Source organism: Primulina tabacum, chromosome 17 (assembly GCF_025594145.1).
Source record: "Primulina tabacum isolate GXHZ01 chromosome 17, ASM2559414v2, whole genome shotgun sequence".
Taxonomy (NCBI): Eukaryota; Viridiplantae; Streptophyta; class Magnoliopsida; order Lamiales; family Gesneriaceae; genus Primulina; species Primulina tabacum.
The window spans coordinates 33,759,265-33,777,067 of record NC_134566.1 but is presented as its reverse complement, the minus strand read 5'-3'; the positions used below and the strand labels follow the sequence as shown (position 1 = coordinate 33,777,067).

General features: G+C 33.6%; 4 protein-coding genes and 1 long non-coding RNA gene across 7 annotated transcripts in view; 4 read left to right on the top strand and 1 right to left on the bottom strand.

The window, feature by feature from the left end:
- Positions 1–5,788, top strand: part of LOC142532011 (5'-3' exoribonuclease 4) — a 36,778-nt gene extending 30,990 nt beyond the window's left edge. For 2 of the 3 annotated variants that reach the window (XM_075638308.1, XM_075638310.1), the window contains 10 exons: positions 246–316; positions 659–787; positions 894–970; positions 1,058–1,098; positions 1,219–1,293; positions 2,459–2,598; positions 2,683–2,787; positions 2,892–2,967; positions 4,114–4,196; positions 4,447–5,788. In XM_075638308.1, coding sequence (XP_075494423.1) covers positions 246–316; positions 659–787; positions 894–970; positions 1,058–1,098; positions 1,219–1,293; positions 2,459–2,598; positions 2,683–2,787; positions 2,892–2,967; positions 4,114–4,196; positions 4,447–5,182 — 1,533 coding nt within the window. In that variant the 3' untranslated portion in view covers positions 5,183–5,788. Of the gene's footprint in view, positions 1–245; positions 317–658; positions 788–893; positions 971–1,057; positions 1,099–1,218; positions 1,294–2,458; positions 2,788–2,891; positions 2,968–4,113; positions 4,197–4,446 lie in introns of all 3 variants that reach the window. The other variant, XM_075638307.1, reaches the window with a different exon arrangement.
- Positions 5,789–8,270: 2,482 nt separating this feature from the next.
- On the bottom strand, positions 8,271–8,992 carry LOC142532013 (uncharacterized). Its single transcript, XM_075638312.1, has one exon. The coding sequence runs from the start codon at positions 8,913–8,915 to the stop codon at positions 8,391–8,393; it is 525 nt and encodes a 174-aa protein (XP_075494427.1). The 5' UTR covers positions 8,916–8,992; the 3' UTR covers positions 8,271–8,390.
- Positions 8,993–12,279: 3,287 nt separating this feature from the next.
- LOC142531838 (uncharacterized) lies at positions 12,280–13,278 on the top strand. Its single transcript, XR_012816385.1, has 2 exons — positions 12,280–12,433; positions 13,007–13,278. It is a non-coding gene; the product is annotated as an uncharacterized LOC142531838 (long non-coding RNA).
- Positions 13,279–13,413: 135 nt separating this feature from the next.
- On the top strand, positions 13,414–14,724 carry LOC142530726 (uncharacterized). Its single transcript, XM_075636538.1, has 2 exons — positions 13,414–13,630; positions 13,841–14,724. The coding sequence occupies exons 1-2, from the start codon at positions 13,414–13,416 to the stop codon at positions 14,722–14,724; spliced, it is 1,101 nt and encodes a 366-aa protein (XP_075492653.1).
- Positions 14,725–14,805: 81 nt separating this feature from the next.
- Positions 14,806–15,454, top strand: LOC142530725 (uncharacterized). Its single transcript, XM_075636537.1, has 2 exons — positions 14,806–15,331; positions 15,432–15,454. Exons 1-2 carry the CDS (start codon positions 14,806–14,808, stop codon positions 15,452–15,454), a joined length of 549 nt encoding a protein of 182 aa, XP_075492652.1.
- The last annotated feature ends 2,349 nt before the right edge of the window (positions 15,455–17,803 follow it).

Sequence of the window (17,803 nt, the reverse complement as noted above, 5' to 3'; positions counted from 1 at the left end):
TTTTGTAACTGATTATATTATATTGTTTAAATATGTCTATGGCTGTAATTAGAGTTATAATGTACTCTTATGGAAAAGCAATACAGCATGCTCAAAAGAATGATTAGATTGTCTGTTCTATGAAAAATTATGATCAGATTTTAGTACGCCCAATCTATATTACTGATTGATACCCAACTGGTACTGAGTGTGTTTCTAAAGCCTACTTCCAATCTGGCATAGGTGGATAAAGAGTTGTTTTGCAGGTATTGAAGTATGTGGAAGGACTGTGTTGGGTTTGCCGTTATTATTACCAAGGTGTCTGCTCATGGCAGTGGTATGTATTGTGTCTTCTTAATAGTCCGATAAATGCATACCTATACAGAAGTTTTTGTTAGAAGAGGAAGTTAATGAATGAAATTTACCATCTTCACAAGTGCAATGAAAATTGGGAAACAAACGAAGCAAAAATTCCTTTACTAATCTTTAATTTTTAATGTTTGGGCATGGCAGAGTCATACTCTCTTGCCATGCCAAATCAATTTGGACCTTAAAGTTTAGTCCCATATGTGCTGTGTTAACATGTAAAAGGTTTTCAAAGGTTTAGGGCCATGCAGTTTCATTGTGCAATGTCTAACTTTCCCCGTAAGTTTACTTGGCTCACTTGATTATTATCCAGGTACTATCCATATCATTATGCCCCATTTGCATCTGATCTTGAAGGATTAGCTGACTTGGAAATAACCTTTTTCCCTGGGGAACCTTTTAAACCCTTTGATCAGCTTTTAGGAACCCTACCATCTGCAAGGTCCTTCACTTCTTTTTCCATTTATTTAGAGTTGGAAACTTTTAAGTTGCCTCTTAATTCATTTGTTGCCTAAGTTAAAAATATCTATTGTATGCTTGATATACAGCTCAAGTGCTGTTCCTGAGAAATACAGGAGACTGATGACTGATCCTTCATCTCCCATTTTTTATTTCTACCCAACTGGTACAGTCTGTGGTTTCCTGAAAGCATATTTTACATGTGTTTTCCTCTAATTTTTTTATACAAGCTGTTCATCTGTCAAATGCGCAGATTTTGAAATTGACATGAATGGGAAGCGTTTTGCTTGGCAGGTATTCTTCCATATCTTACTCAAATGTTGTTTCTTCGGCTGCTGATTAACGTTATTTGATTTATTTGGCTAATGAGTATGAGAATGAGTATGAGAAAATCTTTCATTTGCGGAAACATAGGGGGTTGTCAAATTGCCTTTCATTGATGAGAAGAAATTGCTTGCCGAAACTAAGAAACTTGAAGACACTTTGATGGTATGGAAGATGAAAACTTCAATTTCTGTGTACTTTCATGAGCCTAATATTTTTTTTGTCAAATTCTATGTGCTCATGAATTCCCCCCTTGGTTACCAGTATGTGAAATGTTTCATAGTTCGATTGAAAATATTCCTGAATTTGTGTGTATATATGTGTCTCTTTACCCCATTTTTTAGTTAGACTTGATTAGGTTGCTAGCAAACAGCTGATGTTAACTAAAGGCGATTTCAGGCCAAAGTTCAAAGTTTTTATTTATAAGTTAGATATGATCAACATCTGCATTCATTTGAGGGGTGTTAAAAATATAAAGATATATTTACAAATAGATTCATTTAGATATTTTTTGTTTAAATATTCTATCTACTGTATTATTTTATATTTCTTATTACTATGAATAGTTGTTCTATGGTGCCTGGGACTGTGGAGAATTTCGGTAGCGTGGCCTATATAACGCAACTCTATGAAACGTATTTTACACCATAAAGAATATTTGCGCTCTTTCATACCACAATGCCTCGACAGACATACAACTATATCCGATCAAATATATTCCATAAATTTTTACTTGAATTCTTTTAGATTTGTTTTTCTTTATTGTTTAATAAAAATCATAATATTTTAAAAAATTTAAATATTCTTTAAGTATACAACTTGGTCTATACTTGGTTGTTGACCAAGGCTGGATATGGTATCCATATTTTACTTTTTAAATCATTTTTCAAATACTTCCATAGAAGTATCCAATACTTGGTACTTGCCATGTATCTGTATCCAGGAAATATTCGATATGATACACTGGCATGCTTAGAAATTCCGTCCATGATAAATTGGCATGTTTGGAAGTATCGGTTCTTCATAGACCTTCACAAAAAAGAAAAGATATCTGCTTGGTAGTTGGAGTAGAACAAAAGGCTAACTTCACTTCATCTTTTGTCTTGATGGTACCTGTGGCTATCTCATATAGAAGACACCATGCCTAACGCAGCCTTCTGTTAATTTTCTTATGGACAATTCACGTGTGCCCAAATTACCTTTTATGCTTAGCAATTTTCAGAATGCTGAAGCACTGATTTACGAATGCCAATTGCTCTTTATGGAGAGGGTGGAAATATGAGGGCTGCTATCTTCATCGTTTTAGCTCTGATCATTCCTGTTATTTTAGGAGGAAGAACAATTTCGGAATAGTGTGATGTTTGATTTGCTGTATGTCCATCCTCTTCATGCATTAGCTGCCCAAATTACCTTTTACTATCGTCTTTGTGACATTGAAGATTCGACATGGCCTATTGACACTGTTTCGAGGTTGGTTATTTGGTATGATTTGGCCAACTTTGCTCTTTTTGGTTATCTGTTGCGCAAACATCGTTCCATTTTCTGGTTTTTCAGTGGCGGAATGAATGGATTCCTGTGGCTAACAAAGAGGAATGCGTTACGACAAGTGGTTGCTTCCCCTGTCAGTGGGTTGGGAGACATTACTGATAATCAAGTTTTGTAAGTTCTATTGATTATAAACAATACGTATGTGTGTGTGTGTGTCTATATATAGATATATATATATAGTTTAGCAAAAAAGTCAAGTGTATCTGCTTTTGCAGAAACATCACTTATCTTAACCCATCTCAGCATGCTCACCTTCCAAAGCCTCCTGAAGGTGTAATTTTTCCTGCGAAGGTATGTGAAATTATTTTTCTGCTTCTTTACCTTTGGATATGGATTTATATTAAAGGAGCATTCGCTACGTCAAGTATTATTCGTCCTTAAATTATAGTAATAGTTGTTGTTTTATAGGTTGCAGTAGTTACATTAGTTATTTTAAAAGGCATACCTGGTTGACCACTGGTGCTTTTGATCCTTGTAGTATTTGATTGAAGGAACCATTTATATAGATAATCAATATTCAAATATTTTGATGTCATTTTTTCTTACCTTTCAATAAAAGATGCGACTTCTTAAATGGATCATAACAACTTTTACAGTGCTATAAATATTATACGCCTATATAAGAACACGCATGAAGTATAATGTCTCATTTACAGTATCTTACATATGGTAAGTTTGAGTTACTTCTTTCTACCATGTATCGACTTCTGACAGAAAATAAGAATTTTAAACTTGTCAGTCTAATCTTTTTCGATAGAATTTGAACATCATTCGTCTAAGAAAAATCTTCTGAAGCTTAAAGGGTTTCGGATATATAGTTACTGCTAAAACTTTTATGATCTTGAAAAATAGACAATTGGTTTATTTGCTATGGAAGAGAGATCTCCTACACAATAAAAAAAACTAATTTATCTCAATAAAAGATTCAGAAAATTTAATTTCCACAACCCCTCCTCCCCCTTCAATTTGGTTTTGAAAGTCGAGCACACCCAGGTTGGATTTTAAGTTTTCGAAGTTATTTCTTGGAAGGGGCTTAGTGAGAATATCAGGATTCCATGATTTGCAGGCACATAAAATAGGTTATGGTACATTCCTCAATCTTTTCTTTGATGAAATGCCTATATATCTCCACATACTTGGTTCGATCGTGTTGCATGGTGCTCTCTTAGTGGAAGGTTAGATATATGACATGTTCAATTTTTCCCCCTGAGCTATTAGTCTCATAGTGGAAGGTTAGATATATAACACGTTCAATGTTCAGATGGGTGTTGAATGGTGTGATAGTCGTTTCCATAGCCGGCATGGGAATGCTAGAGTAAGGGCATTGCCCAAGTGCATATAGCAGCAATTTCCGGAGTAACTGCTTTTCGACTTTGGGATGTATCATTTCAGTGAGTTTCTTTTGCTCTCATGATGGGCCCCTTATGTTAATTGCAGGTTTTGAGATCTATTGACATAAAACCTTTCCCTGTCTTATGGCATGAAGACAACAGGGGCAGGAATCAGCTGGGCAAAGACAGGTTAATTGTTATACCTGGATTGTATTGATTAGGTTACTTACCAAGTCTCGTATCATTTTTGAACAACTACAAATTCTTCAATTTGATCAATCAAGTTCTAAATTTGGTATTTGTGGAAATTTTGAGCTTCTTTTGTCCCATCACTATCTCAACCTCTGCAAATGAGGAGTGGTAAACTATGTTTTGATTTGAAATGGTAACATCCTTATTCTTCTTCTCATATGTTTGTTGGTTTTACTTCGTTTCCCAGAACGCAAGTTTCTGGGGCAATATCCGGTCCCACTTTGGGAGAAGCTGCGTACCGTTTGGTTCAAAACACACTCAATATTAAATCAGAGCAGATGAGTTATCGCAATTTCCGGGAAAATAAAGCAATAAATAGACCAAGGCCAGCTGGACCTCCTGGTTATGAAAGAGTTATTTCTGACGGAACATCTACCCAAAATTCATCAAGTAATCATCATGCAATATATAGGCCAAGACCAGCTGGGCAATTGGGATTTGAGCAGGGTGCTGGTCAATATGGTTATGAACTGGGCCATTATAATGATCCAAATTTTCATGACAGACATTACCTCCCTCGAGGCCCAGCAGTTGGTTCTAAGTATCATGTTTCACCAAATAATAAGCAAGACTACAGACCAAATGTAGGTTTCAAGCTGCAAGATAGAATTTCATATATGGAGCAGCAACAGGACCTAAGAAATGGCATTTCTGCATTGTGCATGGAAGGTGGCCCAAAAATGAGACCACCTGCGCCTGCATCTTCAGGAGCTCCAAATTCTAGTCAAATAACTCGTGTACTTCCCCAACTGGTGCCCAACATTGGTCCACTTCCATCACCACCCCCTAAATGGATCACTAGACCTGCAGCTGGGAGTACAGAAATGTATTCCGGACGACAAGTTAGTAGTACAGAGCATCATGGAAGTCCGGTGAAGAAGATGGTCTACCAGCACAAATACAAGCCCACGCTGAACCAGTGAACCTCATGGATTCAGAACTCCAGCAGTGATATTTGGAATCGAATATGGATGCAACTCCTCCAATTCAAGTAGTTCCAAATGAAATACGAAACAGCTGTTATGGTAGCATCAATCTATGAAAATGCACCTGCTATCTAAGAGAATTTAAAAGATAAGAACACGAAGTATATTTCTGTCTTGTTGCATACAGATTCCAGCTAGAAGTGGTGATTTTGGATTTTTGAGTTTGCAGATGCAGGTGTGTTTTTATCCCCGATAGATTATTTTATATGGCACAGAGACGTATATGTTTTAGTTGTTCGTTGCTGCCACTGTTTCATTGCCAGGGAGTAAAAGATGGACTTCAAACACTTGGTTCTTTTAGACAAAAAACACAGGTTACCTGTATATGTTCTTATTATATAAGAAACTTGTTCATGTGTTCATGTAATATAATCGATATGCTAATACAACACATTGCTACGGTATACGATTGGGTTGGATATCAATTGGGATTTTGCTATGTCATTGGGAAGTTCACATTCGTTAGTTGGCATAGTAAATAAATACCTTACTAGATTGTAAACGTTTCGAGGTGTATGCAGAATTTGAAATTTGGGTTTCTCACTCCTTGTTTCTTATATTGCACACTCTACATTTTGCTTCGGCTGCTTACCCTTTCTCGTGGAGTTTCTACTCGCTAGAAGAGTGTCAGTGTATCATTGATACGATTGCATTTCTTTAATTGTAAAGTAACATCCCATGAATAAAATATTTCCGTTAAGAAATTCCGACGGAGGACAGACAGCTTTACAGAATCCGCTAGTATTTATGAATTGAAAATGGACGCAACTCCAATTCTAGTTATAAATCTGATTTTCACGGTAAGCCAAGAGAAGGTTGCTGATAATGCGATGGTGGATCACGAATTTCATGTGCTAAATCATTTATAAATCAGATCTGGCTATGGAGAAACTCCACGAGATGAATAACAAATTGCGCAAATCGCTGGACTATTTTGGAGATGCGAGGTAAAGTTCCACACATACACATAAAATCGATCTGTTGCATACTATCATATCAATTTGAAGTGATGACTAGTCGTCATCGGATTAGCATTTTCTCTTTGGGTTTAAAACAACACCTCCAGCGTGAATTTCAATTCCTTCACCATGGCTCTTGATATTGAGGTTAGTTTTGAGAACAAATTTCAAATTTATGGACTTCTTGCACATTTTGTTTTCGGTTTTTTTTTTTAAATAAAAAAAATGACTTTCATTTGTTAAAATAAGATAATCGTTAGTGTTGGAGTCTGTTTTATTATTATTATTTTGCAAGTATTAGGTTATTTATCTATCAAAAAATAGGTGATAAAGTTTTTTTTTTATAAAAAAAAATAAACTTTATTTATCATTCTTCATCACTGAAGTTTGATAGGGTAAAACTACGTGTATTTTAACGGGATAAAAAAATATTCCAGGCCTTTCCCAGTTTTGGGTAAATCAGGAGGCAAACAAGTAAAAAAAAAGGATTTTGCCGATCTATAAAGTTTGTCTCATTCCAAGCCCCAAGCTTGTTAATGCCATCTCAAAAGATAGAAATCTACTTTGACATGATCTCACGGATGATAACGAAATGATTCAATCTATACTAATGATGAAAAATAATATTTTTGACATAAAAATTAATAATTTTTTATGAAACAAAAAATTGACCCGTGAGATGATCAATGTATAAGAGAGTTTTTGTGAAAGATCAAATGTGTACACATGCCTGCCGGATCAACGTTTTGACAGTTTAAAAGTTTCCGAAATAGTACAATATCACGATTAGATGATCCAACAGAATAGTACAATATCACGATTGCTACCGCCCATCACGCTTGGTAATTTGCACTTGAACGTGGTTAAGGAAATACATTAGTCGTTATTTTGGAGTATAGGTTATGACATAATATCACAGACGAGATTTCGAATCTTTAATTGAAATTTTCGAGATATTTTTCAAACGTTTATGAAATGTAAGCATGGTTCTCCGGAAGGGTCGCGGAACGCTTCTGGAACGGGAACGATCACTGACGTTCCAAAGTTACCGGGCAAATCAGTGATTGCTTTGTAGCGCTATTCTTCGACGTTATAGCGGCGCTTTAACGTTGGAACGGAACGGCAGCGGTCGGAACGGAGCGTGAGTGTTAACTGGATGTACCATATTCAGCAAGACTCGCCTGAATCTATCGATCAAAAGGTCGTCTTTGTGTTTTTAACCCATGTTTTTTAATCATCAACAGTATTTGATGAAACTTCCCATTATTATTCTCGAATATTTATGTTTTGGGTAGAATTCAGGTAGTTGTTGCATCAGGGAATTGAGTTTTGGGATCGGAACGAGTTTAGAATAAGATTAGGTTTTTTTCTGATTTGATTTTGAAGACTTTCTTGAATACCTAAATGAGTTAGGTCCTTCAGTTACCTAAATGAGTTCTGTACAAATGGAATTAAACATCATGGATTTGATTATGGGTCATCTCAATATATTGTGATAGATACAATGAATCTTCATCATCTATATGGCGTGGTGTTGAATGTCATGGTCCCGAGTATATATCTTCAAGTACAGCTGATAGTTCTAGTGGATATTGTGGATTTGGATACTATAATCGTCGTGACGAAACACTATTACAAAATCAATCATCTCATTCTAATGATCTTTCGTCATCTCAATCTAATAAATATCCCTATAGACAATTACGTCAATATCCAAATGTTCGAAATCAACTTAATCAACAGGATACTCATGGAGAATATAACAATGATTTCGCTCATCCACGTCACTCCTCATGGTATTATAGCTTTGGTAAGTTATAATTTTTAGTGTACATTTTTTATTGTGCTATTATTACAAAATAGTTTTATATTGATATATTAATTTCTAATAATTTCATATATTTTATGTTTTAATATAATGTAATTTATATTAAACTTTTTTACTAATTTTTGAATTTATTAAATTTTTTTATACCTCCGTTCCATGACATAATATTGAAACTGAAACGATAGTGGTTGTTCCAAGCACCGCAACGATTCCGGTGAAACATGAATGTAAGTACCAATAAAGGCATGGGCAATGATGTTATGTTATCTTCTTCACTCTACTTGCTTATTACATTAATGTTTTGCTGGCAAAAAAAATTAACATGGTCCTGCGATGTATATTAAATTTAATGAACACATTATTGAATAAAATAACCAGACAAGAAGAGAGCAAATGCAAGAAGCAAACTACCATATATGAGGACAGCTTTCTGACCCGAAGTAAGCGCGTTTCCCCCCAATCCGAACTGCTGATTCTGAGCAAACCCCGCGATTTCCATGCGCTTACTCTCGAAGAAACTCTGCGAAGCACCGCAAGTGGGGCATCTCCAATCATCCGGAAGCCGATCGAATGACAAACCAGGTGGAATCGGATACGAAGGGTCCCCAATACCCTCGTCGTATTTGTACCCACAAGATCTGCATTCGTAAATCCCAGTGTTTATCACAGCAAATTTCTCCTCCTGTCTTCTCTTGTCGACTTTTGGCGCTTCTTCTGAAATGGATTTGTCTTCATTGGACACATCGGTGGATTTGATCCAAGTAGTGGAGATGATAATGGGTCTCCGAGGCTTGAAAAACGCGGGTGTTTTGATTAGTGTTTGAGGTTGAGTGTTGTGCAGATTAAAGAGTGTAAATGGGTGTCTGGTTGTTGCGGAAGCCATCTCCTTGTTGATTTTCTGTTCTGTTCTGTTCTATATTCTATCCTTTCCGAGCAATAAATGATTTTGATGTGTGGTTGCAAATCGCTTGAGGAAATTAAATAAACAATCCAATCCCTCTTGGATGGATGGGTAAGACGAATATTCCAATACAACATTTTCGTAGCAAATTCATGATTTTAACACTTTTAATTACAAATTAGACCTTCTTTAAATAAATGAGCAGCCAATAAAACTTGAATGACACTATGCTTTTCATTGTTAACAATTGAGACCTATAAATGTAAGATTTAATAAAATGATTATCCAAATGAATCTAACAATTAGATGTAAGGTTGCCTTGGCATCATTTCGATTCACACAATGGTCTTCTTCATTTGTTTTTGTGATTGATGGTAAAGTATTTATTAGTACATGTTTCATATCATTGGCATTATCTATTTTTTACGTCTTGTACAATTACGCTAAAGTAATATGTGTTCAATAACTAATATTGAAGTAGATATGTCAAAATGAGCTAACTAACATCGACTGGCCAGCCTAAACCACAACCTTTTTTTTAAAAAAAAAAAGGTGTAAAAGGCAAAATTAATGTTGCCTATAAAGAATAATTTGGAAAATCAAACAAAATTTTAAAAAGTATGTTGGTATTATAGGTTTGATGAATTTAAAATTAAGCAAGGAAGTTAAGAAAACTCGAAACGATAGCTCAAGAGGCTAAAAAACTTGAAACGATAGCTCGGGAGGCTAAACTAAATGCGCATAGGAGTGTTGTCTAGAAGAAAATTCTGCGCAGCAAGGTTCAGGCTAATGGCCACCCCTAGCACGTCAAAGGCTACCTGGGGTTCTCCAGGTAGTAAGGTCAGCGTTCTGGTCTCCCCAGCGTCCCCGACAGTTTGTTTCACGAAAAGTTGTGATGTATTTTCAAGATATCTGACATTATTTCACCTAAATGATGATTTTGGTGATCCATTCAAGTCTCTTGACCTAAGAGACACCCCAAATAAAGAATGGACATGTCCTTTGGCTATGACTTTCTCAAAAGGTTGCGATCCTTAGTGGCAACCTTTGAATTAGTATAAATAATGCCTCGTCCCTACATTCATTTAAGTGATGAGAAATAATTCTTATGCACTCATATTTTCTCTTTATTCTCTGTTCTATCTTGAGAGCTCTCTACATATATTTTGTTCGTCGATATCTGGAGAATCGGTTTACTGCAGGCAGTAAAGTGCGCGAAAAGTTGTGATGTGTTTTCCAATTATCTGACATTATTTCATCTCAATGATGAATTTTCGTGATTCATTCAAGTCTCTCGACCCAAAAGACAACCCAAATAAAGAATGTGCATGTCTTTTGGCTAAGACTTCCTCAAAAGGTTGTGATCCTTAGTTGCAACCTTTAAATTAGTATAAATAATTCCTCACGCCTGCATTCATTTGACTGATGAGAAATAGTTCTTCTGCATTCATATTGTCTTTCAATTCTCTTCTCTGTCTTGAGAGCTCTCTACATATATTTTGTTCATCGATATCTGGAGAATCGATGTGCTGCATTATCAAGATCCTAGTCGTCGTATCTTAGAGACAATTTATTTCAAACCATAAGCATATTGATATAGGGCGATCATGTCTTGTTGAGAAAGAATATAATTATTGCCTCGTCTACTGCTGTTCAGAATTTGGAAAGACAACGAAGAACAAAGAAAAAAATATCAACAAAGTATTATTTCGATAATAAAAAACAGAAGCTTAAAAATAAGTTAATGAAGAAGAAATCCAAAAAATATTTATTTTGTCTTTGAAAGAATATTTTTTTTAATAAATTTGGTCAAAATTGAATTGAATAATTATCACTCAACTACTATAAATAAATAAAAAATTCTTTTTAATTTTGTTTTTAAAAATGGTGGGCCATCTCTGACCTAACCCATAACCCAAACAGAATAAACTCAACCCACTTCCAAATAGGTTGATTCAATGTGATTTTGATTATACGATATTGTGACTTGCCCAAGAGTTATTCCAGGCTAAATGACATTGTGAATCCGTAAATAAAATTAGCTATTAAATAAAATAATAAATAGAAATAATTATTAAGTATAATTATTAAATTGAATGTATTATTAATTTATTAAATAAAAAAATATATATTATTCATTGATTAATTAAGATGGTTAATAGACATCAATGAAGATTATAAATAAAGATAACAAATAAATATATAAAATTATGTGTGAATTATTGAGACCCAATAATTTATTTATTTATTTTAGTTTATGATTATGTGGAGAGGTTTATAGAAGTCTCGAGTTTTAAATTTTTATGTGGGGCACAATAGGTCCAACACTGAAGTTGATTTTATGGTCGCGGATACATTTAAGTGATATATTTATTCACTCTCAATTAAATTTTAAAGGAAAATTGCATTATTAGTCATATATAATTGTCAATATGCGTTCTTGGTCTTCAATGTTATCAAATTTTAATCTTGACTTGCTACTTTTGTGTGTGAAATTGTAGTCTTTTTTTCTGACGTGACCTTGATTTGACATTTAAGTTGCACCTACGTGGCTCCGACATGATTTTGATATGTAAGTGTCATATCAATTTTTTCGATAAAAAAGACTAAAATTCCCTAAATGGAAGATATACGATTAAAATTGAATTTGGAACAACATTAAAAGCTAAACATATATGACAAAAATGAAAGTTTCCCAAATTTTATTTCCAGCTTACACCGATATCTCAGCCTACATTACTATATATACAACCCAAAACATTTTTTTTATACACAAAGGTTACATATACAACCCGAAGCATTTTTTTATACATGATAAAAGGACAAATTTGTCATTTCAAAATTGAAATAATATAATAATAATATTATTTCAATTTTGAATTGACAAATTATTATTAATAAAAAATTAGAATAGGTAAGAGATCATTCCAACTTGTACCCTTGTCTCAGCCTATGTTTATTACATATATATAATATGTTAGAATAGTTAATAGATCATTCAACTTGTACCCTTGTCTCAGCCTATGTTTATTACATATATATAACCCTGAGTATTTTTTATAAATACATAATTCCCAATCGAAAAACTTTGCCAGTTTATTAACTATTATAATTAGGTAATGGATTAAACATCTTAAAGTACCTTTTTATTTTTAAAAAATGCTGGTTATGTTTTAATATGCTAGATTAAAAAATATTATTTTCAAAATTTAAAGGACCAGTGAATTATAAAATTTTTTAGTCCGTTGAATTAAAAACAAAAATGTAAGATTTGTAGCTGGAGAAAAAATTGATCCGTTGCGATATCTCCATGCAGGAAAGAGGGCATTTGCAAATATGGCCTCCCCACAACAAAATTTTAAGGTCAAAGGCCACATATAGTTTTTTTTGTCAATAGGCCTTTCTTTAATTAAAATTTAATCAAAATATTAATTAATAATTAATCTAAATATTAATTAATAGTGTTTGTGGGCCAATTGAGAAACACCACCCAAATCAACGTAAGTTTCTCATCTCTCTCTTCTCTTCATTTCTTCCTTCCATCGCATCTTGCCCATTTTCTCCCATTTTTATCATTCTCCATCTTCATTTCATTTCTAACTTTTTAACCTATTCATTTTCTCTTCTCCAAAAAAATATAAATTAGAATCAAAGATCAATGACATTTTCATTCTCATGCAATACGTGTTTTCATAGGATCATTGGAATATCAGTATAAGGCATTTTATTTGGCCATTTATGTTTTCATGTGTGTGGATTATCAGCTACTCAAGTAATTTGATTTTTTATTCAGTTTGTTAAAACATTTATTTCAGTCGGTTAAATTATGTATTTCATTCGGTGAATAGCATTCAGTCGGTCGGTTAAATCATATATTACAGTCAGTCGGTCAGTTAAATCATATATCACAGTCGCTTAATATCATTCAGTCAGTCGATTCATATTCAGTAGGTTGAAACATTTATTTTCGTAGGTTAAGTTATGCATTGAAGTGGGTCAATATCATTCAATCAGTCGGTTATAGTTATATATTTCCAACTCCCTTACATCCATTATTTATACTTTTTTTTCAGATTGTGTGGACAACGATATGATTCAAATCTTAATTAATTTTGATGGTGAATGGAAGGTTGACGGTGAACATAAATATTCATGGTGTGATGGAAGTAATTCGGGATGGCATGCTATATCTATTGATGATAGTAATGTAAGTGTTGAAGATGCAATTTTTGAGACACTTCATTTGGATAGACATGATATGGTATTGAAGCTAAGTTACTTGCCGAAATTTGAGGCATGTAATCCAAGGCCAATATATATAAAAAGCTCAAGAGCATTGACAACATATTTGTCTTTTGGCGTTTCAAATGTTAGACCTTTGCTTCATGTTGAAATTATCAAAACAAGTGGCTTTGAAACAAGTTATGAAAAAACTGACAATGCTAAAGATCTTGAAGTTTGTAGAGATCATAATGATGAGATGGTTGACAATTGTGAAACTGAAGTATATGGTGGTAATGAGAGAACATATGATGAATATTTTGATGGAGTATTTTTTGAGAATGACTTAGACAATGAAATGAATGAGCATGATAATGGGGTGGATGAAATAACAAGTATTGATAATGTGGTAACAGAAATTGTTGAGAATGAATTTGTTGTGAATGAAGATAATAATGTTGAAGAGCTTACATTGTGTACAACACATAATACACAAGTTGAATTTCTTATCCTGAACAAGATGTGCAAGAATCTACATTATTAGCCACAATAGGAGATGCTGAAGGGAATGTGACTTATTCTTTTAATGATTTGTCTAATTTTTTTTGTCGGTCAAGAGTTTGAGAGTAAAGATGAATTTCAAACAGAATTGTTTAAGATTTGTTTAAATGCGTCCTTTGAAATAGATGTTCGAAAATCCAACAAAAAAATTTATGATGTTAGATGTGTTACACCGAGTTGCCATTGGAAAATACGTGCATCACAAATAGAGAATTCATCACGATTCTCTATACGCGTTTATCATAACACACATACTTGTGACCTTTCATATCGGAGGAAAATGCATCGACAAGCAACATCAGACTTTGTAGCAAAGATTTTGGTTGAAAATTTTAAAGGACAACTCAGTTTGCCTGAACCAAAAACCATAATTACAATTATGCAAAATAAAGGTGTTGAAATTAGTTACTGCAAAGCATGGAGGGGAAGACAACTTGCTTTGGATAAGTTACTTGGTAGTCTTGAAGAGAGTTATCGAATTATGCCTTCATATTTGTACATGATTGAACAAGTGAACAGAAGCTCGAAAACTGATTTGGTGACAGATTCATTAGGTAGATTTAAATATATGTTTCTAGCATACGGGACATGCATTGATGGATTTCGTAGAATGAGAAAAGTTATATCTGTCGATGGAACATTTTTAAAATGCAAATATAGAGGTTGTTTACTTGTTGCTACAGCCCAAGATGGTGACTTTCATCAATTTCCTATAGCATGGGCCATTGTTGACTCTGAGAATGATGATTCATGGACTTGGTTTTTGCAGAAGTTGAAGGAGTTTATTAATGATGATCCTAACTTGGTAACCATTTCTGTCAGACATATATCTATTATTAATGTTGTTCGTACTGTATATGAGCATGCATCACATGTACATTGCTCGTGGTATCTTTCACAGAACCTTAAAAGAGTGTCTGGCGGAAAAGGTGGGATTGATTTGTTTATAAAAACATCATATGCATACAAAGCGTCTGAATTTGATGAGTTGTACGAATGTTTGAAATAGAAGTATCCCCACATTGCATCGTATCTTGAAATGCATTCATGGGTAGAGTCAATAAATGCAAAACTTAAGATTGAAAGAGAGATGCCTATTGTAGCATTGTTGGATGCAATTCATAAATTAACTTCAAAGTGGTTCAACAAGCATCGAAATGCAGCAGGTTCAGCTACGACGACACTTACTCCATCGACAGAGGCTATCTTGAGAGCTAATTTTACATTGTCACCACGGTTAAAAGCATCTCAACTCAATGCATTTGAGTATCAAGTATACGGTGATGGGAAGGATGAAGTTGTTAATTTATCTGATAGATCTTGTAGTTGTCGAGTGTTTCAAATTGATAAAATTCCATGCGCTCTTGCAATTGCAGCAATTTATGGGGCAAAATTAGATTTGTATGACTTTTGCTCGTCCTACTACTCATCACAAATGTGGGCCCTCGCTTATGCTGATACCATATATCTGGTGCCCATTGCAAATGAATGGAACATTCCAGATCATTTTAAATACAATGTACTTCCCCCGGATGTCAAGAGGAAACGTGGTAGAGCACAAAAGGAAAGAATTCCTTCTATTGGGGAGTTTGGTCGGAAGCGAACTAAAAAATGTGGTATATGTCATGAATCTAGCCATTGCCGAAAAAAATGCCCTAAGAGACATACTGATTGTTCAATTTTTTGTTTACGATGTTGTATTTGCATGTTGATTAGTTTTTGTCAAGTTTGTTGTTTGAACAGGTTGTGCATGCAGATATAATTTGAATTGTCATTTACTGGTTTAATGCATATAAATTCAGTCAGTTCAATGTGTTTAATCAATTGGCTACTGTATGTAGTTCAGTCAGTTCAATGTGTTTCAGACTGATGTGTTTTAGTTTTGTCAAGTTTGTTGTATGAACAGGTTGTGCATGCAGATATAATTTGAATTGTCATTTAGTTGTTTAATGCATATTTATTCGGTCTGTTCAATGTGTTTAATCAGTCGGTTAAACGTATATATATCTGTTGATTCAATGTTTTTAATCAGTCTGTTGCTGAATATATTTCAGTCGGTTCAATGCAAATATATTTCAATGTTTAATCATTCAGTTAATACATATATTTCAGTCAGTTCAATGTGCTCAATCAGTCGGTTAATGCAAATATATCAGTCGGTTCAAAGTGTTTAAAATCAGTTAGTTTAAAAGCATACATTTCAATTAACATATAGCGTTTCAGTGGGATACACTCTTTATTTCGGTCGGTTATACCATACATTGCGGTCGGTTATACCATGTATTTCAGTCACTTCAGCGTGTTTAATCATTTGGTTAATGTAAATATATCAGTTGGTCAAATATAAAATCGGTCGGCTAATGAAAATATATCGGTCGGTTAATGCAAGAATATCGGTCGGTTAATGAATATAATTACTAAATCAATCGGTATAATTACTAAATGGTCATATAACTCTAATAGTCTATCTGATAGTCAGTATAATCGACTGAAATTGTATGTTATATGCCATGTCCTGCTCATTCAAGCAACCTAATATAAATTCATTGACTTTTTGATATTTGGAATGTACACTTAACTTGCAACTAAAATACTTCTCCTCTGATAGTTGAGATTGAAGATTAACCTGAAAAAAAAATTAATCAAGTCAACTAGTAGTATCAATAAATTAAATACTCAATTATGTGAAATTCATGAAATTTATATGAAATTTAAAGAGCAATACAAAAAATAAATATTTTTCAAAACAAAAATGAACATATCCAAATCTTTTGTGCAACCATCTCCGACATTCTTCGTTCTACCAACAAGAAGTTTCAAAGAGAAGAGATCTTGATCGAAAAAAATAATCAACTTCAAAATTTATAGATTACATGAAATCTTTGATATTAAAAGATTGAGACAAAGTCAATCAATAATATCAACAACTTAATCATTTCAATCTACAGACATGCTTATTGATTAATTCATTAACAAACTGAATATGTTAAAATTCATGAAATTTCTAAAGCAATAATGAACATACCTAAATCTTGTGTGCAACCATCTCCGATTTTTTTTCTCCTTTAGGAATTTCAGTTGGTTGATGCCTTTAGTTGGATATAGACATGGAGTATACTTAATCCATCCAAAAATTGAAATAACAAAATTTCATAAAATTTATGAAAGTTGTTCCAATAAAAAAAGAATTATGCTACACTTAATAACAATATGTAAACTTTTGTTTTAAATCATTATTTAACTAATATGAATTGCTATTGATATTGTATCAAGTTCATTCTCTCTTATAGTATCCATTCTCTCTTATTTCTTTTTTTCTGGAGCTGTCAAGTTCAAATTGGGAAATTTATGAACCCAATCACCTCAGCAACCCATCAAACGTGTTACGAAATATTTTTTTTCTTACTAACTCAAAACCACTCACTATTAAAAAAAATCGCCACCTAAATAATCGAATCATCGAAAAACAGAAAGAACATCATTCAATTTCAATGCAACATGCTTTCTTTGCTGCCTCACTTCCTAAAACTTCTCAATCAACACCGAAAAATAAATAGTGCTTGTCTCATAATTATAAAATGATATACAAGTAAAGCATATGCCTAATTTATTTAAATATATCTTTTTCTACAATCTTGTAGAATATCCTAACAAATCAAATATTTGTGAGATAAAAAATATCACAACAGAACAAACGAGATATTTATGCAATACAATGCGTACAAGTAGCTTTTTGTGCGGCTGCTTGTGGTTATGATTGCAGCAGAATAAAGAAAATTAACTGAGGCAAAGCAACACAGAAAGATAGAGAACATGCAAGATTATAAATCACGGGACCTGAGATTTGGACCTGAAACAATCTGGCAAAGGAGGCAGCCACAGTGGTTTGGTGTCATCTTTGGCGGGCCTGAAGAAGGGTTTCTTTACTTCCTAGAAATGGCAGCAGAGGAAGATGAACGAGGATGAAATGGTCGAGAACGAATGGAAAGGGAAGAGGGGTTGGGGAAGAGATTACCGATTAAGTGATAGAGATTACCGATTAAGTGATATATTAGGTTTTTTATTATTTAAAATAATAATTTAAAGAG